General features: G+C 38.7%; 1 protein-coding gene across 8 annotated transcripts in view; it reads left to right on the top strand.

The window, feature by feature from the left end:
* Nucleotides 1-12294, top strand: part of LOC129763241 (progestin and adipoQ receptor family member 3) — a 99120-nt gene that overhangs the window by 67762 nt on the left and 19064 nt on the right. For all 8 annotated transcript variants that reach the window (XM_055762123.1, XM_055762133.1, XM_055762117.1 and 5 more), the window contains 2 exons: nt 2772-2960; nt 3336-3507. In XM_055762123.1, the coding sequence (XP_055618098.1) occupies nt 2772-2960; nt 3336-3507 (361 nt within the window). The remainder of the gene's footprint in view (nt 1-2771; nt 2961-3335; nt 3508-12294) is intronic.

Below are 12294 nucleotides of genomic sequence, written 5' to 3'. Positions count from 1 at the left end.
TGAATATGAAAAAAATGTACACTGAGAAAAAAAATTAGTACTCTTTTTTTTGTTACAAAATAAAAATTCAATTTTCAATATCCAAAATACATATTTTCAAATTTTTTTAAAATTTTTTCATACAAAATAGAAGTTATACAGAAAATTAAAAAAATGGGCCCAAGATGGTAAAACTATTTTTGACGAACTTTGTGGAACATCGTTATTTTTAGGAATTTTCGAAACTTCGAATTTTTGTAAGTTAACAATCATTTTTAGCCACAAATTATGAATCCTGATGTGATTTAAAACAAAAAAGGTTATTATTAATCTCCTTCTAAATGTAGCTATTCTCGAAACATTTAAAACAAATATTTCTAATTTATTGTCTTTTTTATAGTAAACAATCCCTTTTAATATGTTTGTCGTATTATACCGTCATGTTCATGAAATTTTATGAATTTGCTTATAATTTTCAACAGCTTTTCTAAATACATCATCATGGTTCAGTTCACTCAAGCGTAACTTTTGAAATGGGCGTATCGATTTGAGTAAGAGAAATCATTGGTAATTTATATCTCAAAAAATATGAGTCGTACCGAAATAGTGTGTTAGAAATGTGTTAGAGTTATAGAGTATTGTTGGCTTAATTTGAAAAAAATATACACTGAAAACATTAGTACTCTTTTCTTTATTTACAGAATAAAATTTTAATTTGCGATATCAAAAATATGTATTTTTTAATATTTTTTTCAATTTTTTCAATTATAAAATGGAAGTCATGTAGAAAATTGAAAAAATGGGCCCAAGATGGTAAAACTATTTTTGACAAAATTTGTGGAAAATCGAATTTTTAGGAATTTTCGAAACTTCGAATTTTTGTATGTTAGCAATCATTCTTAGCCACAAATTATGAATTCTGATGTGGTTTAAAACAAAAAAGGTTATTATCAACCTCTTTCTAAATGCAACCATTCACGAGATATTTAAAAAAATATTTCTAATTTATAATCTTTTTTATAGTAAATAATCTCTTTGTCGTGTTATACCGTCATTTTCATGAAATTTTATGAATTTTATTATAATTTCCAACAATTTTTTTGATTGATTGAAGTTTGTATTAAGATGAAAAAGATTTTTTAGTTCCGCTACGTTTTGTATTAACCCACATGTCTTCGAATGTTTCGTAACGTAACTCCTAAACATATGTCTTTACCATAACGATGTATTTGAAAAAGTTGTTGGAAATTACAATAAACTACAAATATTTTTTTTAATATCACGAGAATGGCTACATTTAGAAGGAGATTGATAATAATCTTTTTTGTTCAGACACAATTCTCGTTCAAGATTTTTCAACTACTTGCAAATAACATATTTCTCCGTTACATGAAACAAATGTTTCATACAAAAAATATGATAGAATAGAGACAGCCCTAAATCGTTCAATTCCTTTCTCGAGTTCTGCTCTAATTACATTCGTCGATCCTTTTTTTGTGGTATAGATAGAAGAAAACATAGGAGTGCGTTTCATCACATTAAAATCCATTTCCAATTTCGAACAAAGATCAATTTCGCTAGCGCAAACATCAAATGGACTAACAGCCCTTGTCACTATGTACAGGCAAACCTTTTTTTGTGCGGAGGATAAGGACCGCACAAAAAAAGTCGCAAAAAAAATCCTGCAAAACTTCACCAGTAACTTTAAAATCGTGATCGGTACAAATTTTGAAAAAAAACTTTTTTTTGTGCGGTAGATAGCGACCGCAAAAAAAAAGTTTCCCCCAAAAAAATAACTGAAATCCACGCCATTCACCGTTCAATTTCCTTTTATTTCCCTGCTTTGCAATGGGACACTTTGCCTTTTCGGTTGCGCGTGGTGGTTTTGTGCTTTGAGTTGCATGTCGAAACGTGTTGCTGTTAGAAATCATGTCATGCTAAAACTTAGAAAAACTTAGAGCATTTGATGAGAGGAGGGGAATGATTTCAGAAGTGGATAATTGAGACGCAAATATGCTTTTATCGCACTGAAATGCATATAAACCATCGAAAAAACTAAATGAACGATAACTTCGTCAAATATGCTTCTTTTCATACATCGCACAAAAAACCTCGCACAAGAACAGACAATCGCACAAAAAAAAATTCGCACAAAAAAAGCGCACAAAAACAGGTGTTACTGTAATTGTAGAACATATGAGAATTTAATTTTCCGAATTTTCCCTTTTTCCTTCAGAGTTTTCCGAAAATTTTCAATTGTCATGTTTGGTTGGAATATTTTTGGTTGAAATATGCGCATTATTTTTATGGGACCCCCTCTCCATTCCAGAGGAGGAAGGGGTGTCATATCATTATAGAAACATTTATTCCACCCTAAAACCTCCACATGCCAAATTTGGTTTAATTTGCTTGATTAATTCTCGAGTAATGCAGAAATTTGTGTTTCATTTGTATGGCAGCCCCCCCTTAGAGAGAGGGGTGGAGAGTCTAACCATTATAGAAACATTAATTGCACCCTAAAACCTCCATATGCCTAATTTGGTTCCATTTGCTTGATTAGTTCTCGAGTTATGCAGAAATTTGTGTTTCATTTCTATGGCAGCCCAACCTTAGAGAGGGGGAGTGGAGAGTCTAACCATTATAGAAACATTTATTGCACCCTAAAACCTCCATATGCTAAACAGACAGACAGACAGACAGAAATCCATTTTTATATATATATAGATGCATGAAGCCTAAATCCAGATAAATCGTCGTATAATATTAATTGATGTTTTTGTATCTCCAAACAGGCACTACGCAATTTCTACATCATCACGATCGGCGTAATCTTCGCACTGGCAATGATCCTGCAAATTCCCCGACTGAAGGTTCACTCCAACATTAAAATGCTAGCATTCGTCTCGTGGGCGCTATACGGCGTAGTTCCAACGGTGCACTGGTATATTGTAATGGGTGGCGGCGAAAGCACCATGGTCAAGGTAAGTTACCACCCAGCTCACGATCGCCTTACGCATCTATTGATAATGATGTTCGGTATTTCAATGTTAACTGTGAACAAACTGTGAATTCGATCCACCGGTCGCGAATTTTATTTTCCAATGCGCTTTGCACACCACCATGTGTCACGGAGACCTTGAGCAAAAGTTAATTCGATAATCCACCAGTGTCCATGAGTACGATGATGTGCGTTGCATAATTATGCACTTTAAATGTAATGTCAAGCTCAATGCAGCCAACCGAATTCGATTGCAACGCATTCGGTCGGTTCGCTAATGTTCGCTGGTCAGCATAGGTTGTGCAATGGTAAACCCGCTAAATGGTTTTGGTTACTTTTCCCTCTCTCTTTGTTTCAGTTATTCATTCCGCGTGTGATGATGATGTACCTGCTGACGGGGACGGCCTTCCTGATCTACGTCACCAAAATACCAGAACGATGGTTCGTGGGGCGGGTGGACTATATCGGCCATTCGCACAACTGGTGGCACGTATTTGTGCTGGCGGCGCTTTATTACTGGCATAATAGTGGTATGTCCTTTTCCATAGCTGCTTTTCTTCAGATGAATCTCCAGTATCATGTTCCATCTTTTTGTATATTTTTATGTAAATATCAATAACATGCCACTCGGTTGAATTCACTAACAATGCTGGAGTTATACATTTGGAATACTTTCTACCAACTCTGTAGCAACTTAGTGAACAATTCCGAATAGAAAAAACTATTGGAAATTTCAAATTAATCTTCTCAAGCATGTCCCGGTAGCGAATAATCTGAGTGTACTAATTCAAAATTTTCAATCGCGTTAACAGCTACTAATCTAAAAACGGTTCCACATATCTATTTCTGTTATCAACATGTATTCTGTATTCTAAAAGCATAACGCTGAACGCGTACCAATGCAGTCATTCCATGCCAAACCGATATAGTGGTTCTCAGATTTTCGTGAAAAGTGGTAGTTTTGTTCTTTTTCACGAAACATTAGACCAGTATTTTTAAAAAAATTTTTTTTTCCATTTCGGTGCCCATTTCCATTTTAGAGTGGTTCAGAAAATTTACTTTTTCCCCTTTTTCCAGAATGACTTTTTCTTCAAAAATACATAACTTTTGAACTACTGAACCGTTTCAGCTGATCCACATAATAAATTAAAGCCAATTTGCTAGCTTTTTTGTAAAAAAAAAACATCACAAAAAAAAATTCCTTGCAAAAAATGGATTTTATTTTCGTAATTATTGATTGTATATGTTTTTTTATTGTTTACATGGCTTTAGACTAGAGGGCGCTATATATTTTTTAATATTTTTTTATTGAAGGCTGAGAATTTTTCAGATTACATATCCAAAAATCAGAGGTGTGATATTTGTCGTTTTTGAGTTGCGATTTTTGGGTACTCTAATGAAAAAATAAAAAAGCTTTTTTTGTGATTCGATTATGTATTGGATTCGAAAATTAACGTTGAAAGTGGAATTGCGATTACATATAATCGAGTCCGACCTGTATAGTTGCAACGGCCTTATAAAGGCTTAACCTAATATCCACATTTGTGAGCCAGTGTCCATTTCCACACACGCCACATAATAACGCTTCAGTAATTTCGTATTTTCCTGGATACTGCATAACTGCAGGCGTAAACAGTGATAGTGACATTAATTTATAATTGTACGTTACGGAACAGATTCAAAGTTTCAACGGAGAACTTTGGAAATAAGGCAACGAATCGACTCCAACTTCAGAGAACATAATCCTTACATGAGGAATAACACATATTTACCATTGATAAAAAAAATAACTATTGAAACAGTTGAAAAAATTGGTGGCAATTAAGTTGCCACTGCCCGTTAGCTGCAAAAGCACTGTTTGCCGCTGACTTGTAAAATCACTTGGCACCAAAGGCGCAATAACCTTTGGTTATGCAAAAATGAAAACAATATTTCTAGTGCATCGAAAAATTGTAAAGCGTTACAAAGACAAAAATGGAAATTTGAATTTTTCATGAAATACACCATTCATTTTATTGAAAAAATGGTATGATCTTACACAGTAGAACCTAAATAGAACAATTATAGTGAAAATCTTATCAACTTGTTGCACTTTTAACGAATTGAAACAGAATTTTCTGTGTTGCCACGAGCTTATAAAGAGTTAACATATCACCGCTTCTGGAAACCAGCGTCGAAACTCAGATTTGTCACATGAGAAAGCAAGCAGTAAGTTCGTATATACATGGATGCTTCATAACTGCAGGCACAAATATTGGCAGTGACATACAGCTTTGGCAAAAGGGTTGCCTAATGTGAAGACATTTCTTTATTTTAACTACATTTGATTTACAGTGAAGGAATTTCATCTTGTAAATATTTCACACGTGCGAAATATTGCAATAAACTTCAGAACAACAAAACAGGTTTAATACAACACGTACAGTCAATCCCAAAAATGAGAATACACCTCATGCTGCTTTGTTTTGACGTAGGATTACGTCTTTCATTTCTATACTGGGGTGTAAATTAAAAAGTTTCGAAAACGAAAGCGTAACGCCGGAGAACGAGATTTTGAGCGTTACTTTTTGATCCAAAAACTTGTTTCAATAGCCTTAAAATTGTTTTCAAAACAGGCTATTGAAATCACCAATCGATATATAAGGGAGCGCCGCTCGGAAATGCACTCAGTTATAATTGAACTACGTTTGGAGCATGTTGTCGCTGTTGCGGTGAAGCTAACTTCGTTCATCATGAAAGCGCTGATGAACGATGTCACTATGAGCCTGTTTGTGCACCTTAGGCCAGAAGGGAATCCATCGGGAGTAGATTGATGCCGCTGAAAAGGCGACCAAGAAAGTAACTGCATCGAAAATTTGTGCCGCTCGAGGCAGCGGAGCAGCCGCCACACACCTTCACACACAAGCACAATTTCTTTCGTTTGGTGGTTATCGAGTTAGCATTAACCACTGGCGGGCATCGAGCATCGAGAAGAATCCGGAAGGATGTTATCGTCAAGTGAAATTAACAGGTGGTTATCGAATTAGTATTAACCACCGGTGGGGATTGAAAAGAATCCGGTAAGATGTCATCGATGCTGCCAAATAATCTGCCAATTCCCTTTGGAATTGAAAATCACATTCAAGCGAAAGAATTTATTTTAATGTTTTCTATTCATATAATACCGCAATTAAATGTATTTCGTTTCGTGATTTTTCAATCAAGTGCAATTAACAGGAAAGCTTCTGAAGATTATTCTTCCCAATCAGTTGAATATTTTCGTATCCAATATTGGATGCATCCTTTTGCCTCTAACGTAACGCTCTCGTTTCGAAATCCTCCAAATATTAATTTATTCATTCATTCAGAGTGGATTCAGATTCAACTTCAAACAAATGGTCACTAAATCAACGATCGTCCTGCGGTTATACCACAGATACAACCCACTTCCTGTTTTTCTAGTTAATCGGGGTTAAAAAGTAAATAATCAAAAGCGACTTATATTCATCTTAAAATCGATACTTTGCACTCTCATGTAGTGATAAAAAAAATTAAAATGGTTTACTTCATGTTTAAAATACAAACCAAAAAAACTTCAATTCAGATGTCGCAAAATTGAGTGTACAGTTCAAGTTTTTCTTAAAAAGAAAATTGAAATCAGTTGAAAAATGTTAACAGATAACAAAAATAAATCCCCCAGTATTTGGTATGGCCTCCCCTTTGGCGTCCAGCACTGTCTGCAAGCGCCGAGGCGAGATTTCTGGTCACTGTAGACGGAAGTGCCTCCCAGATCTCCGTAATCGTCGTTTTGAGTTCCGCTTTGTTCCCTGGATCTCGAATTTTTGTTCTTCAGATGGTTCTTGATTTCCCACCATAGAGACTCAATAGTGTTCAAGTCGGGTGATTGCAGATGTGTTTTGAGTTGATTGGGACATTATAGAGCAGGTATTTCCGCACGATGAGGTCAGCTTGCTTCGGGTCATTATTCCGTTGAAAGTAATAATCACGTGGAAGACCCAATTTCTGAACGGGAGACTGCAGGTTACGTTTCAAGAAGATCAATTAAGCCATCTTGTCCATCGCCAAATCGATAAACTCCATGCTTCCAGTTCCAAAAGCCACCAATGTACCATACATCAACTGACTACCGCCGCCGTGTTTTACTTTGGGAACCAAATGCTGAACCTGGAGAACTGATCCTGGTTTCCTCCACACCATCTGTCTTCCATCCGATTCAAAGAGATTGGTTTCCGTCTCATCCGAAGGAAAGTACGCTAATTCACAAAGATCATACTAAAAAGGTTGATTTGTTTGGAAACATTTAAGGTGTACACTCAATTTTGCGATGCTTAGAATAGAGATTGTTTTCAATTTGTCGGAATAAATAATTAGTAAAAAAAACTTTACGCGAAGTTTTATTGCGCGCATAGTTAGTTAAATGTGTGTGTTATTAATATGCATCAAAAGAAGAAATGTATTTAAAAAATTTTGCACCAAATAAATGGAGAGTATCGTCAAGTAGCATGTGTATACTCAATTTTGGGATTGACTGTAGACAGCCGGAGACGCCCATTCTGTACAATGAATTGGCTATGGCTCTCCTACTGGCGCAGTTGAATGCGTTTTCACGTCTATAGTTATGAAGGGGCAATAACGGTTCCCTAGTCTTTTCTGTTTAATGTCTTTTTCGGCTGTGTCGATCACTGAGACAATAACGTTAGGTGTCGATCTGCCTTTCCCAAATCCGTACTGTCTCTTCGACAAACTTCGTTCACTCTCTGTGATTTTTGACAGCTTGTTAACGATAATTCTTTTCAACACCTTTCCAAGTGTATCCACCTGGCGGTTTACCTGGTTTTGGGAGAAGTATCAGTTTCTGTCATTTCCATTGGTCTGGGAAGTGCCCTTCGCTCAGACACTTTTGCAATGTCACCCTAGATATGCCGGGGTACACCTGTACTGTCACCTTCAAAGCCACGTTGGGGATTCCATCCGGCTCCGGCACTTTATTTCTTTTCAGTCTCTTTGCCGCCGTCATCAGTTCCTCGACGGACACCAGCAATTCAACATTTCCATTTACCTAACCACCGTATGGTGTAGTTGGCCAGATCGTTGGATCATGTTCTGGAAAAAGTCCGCTGACAATACTCTTCAGTTTTTCTGGGCACCTTTCGTGTGGCGTCTTCGAACCTCTGAATTTCGCCATCGTCAACGAGCTCAAATCTAGTTTGTCTGTCTTGCTTTCTCTGTTGAGTTATTTTTCATCGCACAAGCGTATACGGTTGGTATGGAGGCGCGCTGTTGTTTTTATGCTTAGCTTAGAACGAGCGAAGACAAAAGGGGCGCTTGAATTTGATGTGTGTGTGTGTGTATAAAATGAGGCGAGTGACAAGTGAGAAGCGATGTTTAGTATCTGAATTCTTCGCTGTGTTCATTTTGGGCTCACTTGTTTCTGAGTTTAGTGCACTACGTACCAAGAGAGAATACGTGTTTGTTATGAACGCGCGCTGATAAAAATCAAACTCGAGTGCAGCGCTGTTTATATTTTCTGAAGACTACTGACGTATGTTTACCAATACTAAATCTAATCGCCTGGTGGTTGCTATGGGTATATCCCTCACACACCCTCCAATTCATGTCGGCTGCTAGTGACGGGCTACAGAAAGTGAGGTCGATTATGGATTCTCGGCCATCTCTACAAGAAGTGCCTGCTACTTAGGCTGAAGCCCTTTTACGTTGGTTGGTCTACTTCCTCATTCTACTGTCCAAGCATTGAAGTCTTCACCGATGACTATAGGACTTCGTGCTATGAGTTCATCTGTAATTATGTCGAGCATTTCCTCAAATTGTTCGAATGCCCATCATGGAGTAGCACAGGAGCTGCATATGAAGATCTCTCCTCCTGGGATTTGTCATAGGTGGGCGTCTGTGTCAACACTGGTGACTGCGTTACCTGACCCCTTCTGGCGATGATACTCGCTTCTTCTATTTTGTTCTCAGTTCTTCCTTTTGTGTTTGTTTGTTATTCCATACGTGTTTGGATCCCCACTTCGGGCCGCTATTTCCGCTCGTTGTACATAGTCGCTTTCGGTGATCCCATGCAAGCAGCGAGGCCATGCCGTATTCGGAGTCGGATCAGCGCAAGACAGGAATGTTACATCTGAGCCTAGAACCTAGTGCCTAAGCCTAGACGAACATCGAACGCATCCGAAGGCCTGCTAAGGATTCTATCGGGACGAGGACAATCGCACCATTAACCCACACGCTATATTAGGAAGGTTCCACCCTTTCTTACTCAGGGAGCAGAATGGCACGACTGTCAGCCTTTTGCGTCAAATCTCAATCGTTTCCGCATTATGTCCGTTTTCTATATAATAATCAGTTTGCCGTAATCAGAATCTAACTGGCGTCGATCCTGATGTGCTTGGCACTCCTTCTGTTGCACCTGTTCACGGTATTTCCCCCGTGCTATCTCCACAGGCTTTACCGCGCCCTTACTCGCGTGTCACCCGATTGGTCGCCTCTTACGACAGGGACAGGGACCAGGACCCGAAGTGCTATTCTAGGCCGAAGGCAACTTCACAGCCTCCATGGTGAACAGACGCTCGGAATTTGTTGTAGTTCATTTAGCGCCACCTAGCCTACGCCGCGTGGAGGCGGACTACCCTACAGGCCAACGAGATAAAGAAGTCTTTGCTTTCCGTTTCCAGTCCTTCCTAAAGGGTATACGCTCTATAATGTACTCTGCGGTTACCATATTGTTTCCAGTATCACCCTTCGTTTGAGTTGGCTGAGCAGAATACCTGAGCTGGATTGTCAGGTTCTCACCGTTTTCTTTGAATTTTTGATTCTGAATAGGAGGTGGCAGTCGTTGTTCAACCTGCCACGCAACCCATGGTTATCATCATGTGGGAACCATTGCATCTAAAGGGTGTGTCACATCAAATTGCATCACGGAAAAAACGCTGTAGAAATTTAATTTTTAGGAATTATATCTTCAGCTTTCGCTTATAATCAGATAAGAGTGTATAGATCACGTTGGCCATGCTTCACTGTCTATTTTTCGTAAATTTGAAAAATGTCGTCGAACGAAAAAGAGCGTCGTGAATTAATCCTGTGCACTCATTTCGAGAATCCGGAGTTGTCACATCGGGACATCGGTAAGATGCTGGGAATCGTCCAATCCACGGTCAGCAGAGTACTAAAACGATACTTCGAGAACCTAACCATCGACCGGAAGGTGAAGAACGGCAAAAATGGATGCTCCGTCAGTGAAAAAGATCACAAGCGCGTAATTAAGCAGTTTAGACGTGATCTGAGAAGTTCGGTCCGGGATGTCGCCAATAAGCTGAATTTATCAAGTTCATTCGTCCAGCGGACCAAGCAGCGGGAGGGCCTGCGTACATACAAGGTTCAGAAGGCTCCTAACCGCGACGAAAGGCAAAACATGGTGGGAAAGACGCGAGCCCGGAAGCTGTACACCGAAATGCTGACGAAGCCGCATTGCCTGATAATGGACGACGAAACCTACGTCAAAGCGGACTTTCGTCAGCTGCCGGGCCTGTTGTTCTTCTCCGCAGAGGACAAATTCAGCGTTCCGGAGGAGATTCGCAAGCAGGAACTATCCAAGTTTGCCAAAAAGTACATGGTGAGGCAAGCGATCTGCTCTTGCGGAAAGCGGAGCGCCCCCTTCGTGATGACCGGCACGGTTAACGGGCAGGTTTACCTTAAGGAGTGCCTACAGAAGCGCTTACTACCACTATTGAAGCAGCACGAGGGCCCGACCATCTTCTGGCCGGATCTCGCTTCGTGCCACTATTCAAAGGACTTGTTGGAGTGGTACGAAGCCAACGGGGTCACCTTCGTGCCAAAGGAAATGAACCCGCCCAACGCGCCGGAGCTTCGCCCAATAGAGAAATATTGGGCGATTATGAAGCAGGCCCTCCGGAAGAACCCAAAAGTTGTCAAGTCGGAGGCGGACTTCAAGAGAAAATGGATTTCTGTTAAAAAAAACTACAACCTGACGTTGTACAGAACCTTATGGACGGGGTAAAGAGGAAGGTGCGAGCATACGGGCTTGGGCTCGAAGTATGAATAAAAAGAAAATGTCAAAAGTTGTTTAATAGTTTTTATTTTACTGTCTAAAATTTTCAAAAGGATCGGTCTACTGGGCGAATTTCTACAGCGTTTTTTCCGTGATGCAATTTGATGTGACACACCCTTTATGTATTGAGACGAACACAAACGAATAATTCATTTCCACGTCATCGTCTTTCCGGAGTTACGCACGATTTCGGTTTGTCCACTGTCGTTCAAACGAATGAATGGAATATAGTGACCGGAGATCCGCATTAATGGAAAACACCCATTTGTCAAATCAGTTCCTGAGCAGGGGTTAGACATCAATTGAATATAGGCTACCCAAAATCGAAATCAATATGGCGTCATTTGTTCACCAACATATCATTTGCGAGGATTGAAATCGTTGAAATCACGGAGATAGTAAAAAAAAGTAAAGTAAAAATGCGCTGCTTTATTTCTAACTGCATGAGCGATTTTCATATTTCGGTTTCACATGGAGGTGTTCACATTTAACATGGAATTTAAAGTTAGCCACTATTCGACTATATAACCGGACCGAGTTGTAAACAACAGTAATTGACAGAACCAAAATGTCAGTGAACCGCAGCAATATTAGGTACACTGGCAATATGAGGGATTTGACGTTTGGTCATACCCCTGTTCCTGAGCCCTCGATCTTTGTGATGTATAGAAGTGTTGGCAGGTTTGACTGATGGCATTTGTTCATTAGAATTCAAATTATGAATTTGATAAATTTCTGCACTTGCACTGTTAGTATTCCACCACAGTCTGACAGACTCAAAAGTGTGCGAACATTACCAAATATCGCGTAGTTTACTCGTTTCATTAAATACCCTGAAAGTTAGATGCAAACGAAATGAAAACTGGATTGTAGACGAATTTCATGCCAATTTGACTGGCCGTTGACAGCACTATCTCAGATAGCAGTGAAACGTTGTGGGTGTAAAGACAAGGGTCATTTAAGCAACTTTGCATACTTGAAATATTCGGAAAATAACTACTTTTTGAAAAAAGGCAATTTTTTTTCTTAATTTTGTTCAAAAATTTATAGCATAAAAACTATGATACATACAAAATTTATGTCGAAAGATAAAATGTAGGAAATTGTTTAAATTTTTACAAAAAAGTGCCACAACATTTTTGGAAAAAAATTTTGCTGAAAAAAAAAGTTATTTTAAAAATTGAAATTCTTTTTTCTCAAAAAAGTTTTTTTTTAAAATCACAAAAATATATAT

The sequence above is a fragment of the Toxorhynchites rutilus genome, chromosome 1 (assembly GCF_029784135.1).
Source record: "Toxorhynchites rutilus septentrionalis strain SRP chromosome 1, ASM2978413v1, whole genome shotgun sequence".
Lineage (NCBI taxonomy): Eukaryota > Metazoa > Arthropoda > Insecta > Diptera > Culicidae > Toxorhynchites > Toxorhynchites rutilus.
This window is presented reverse-complemented; position numbering and strand designations above follow the sequence as displayed.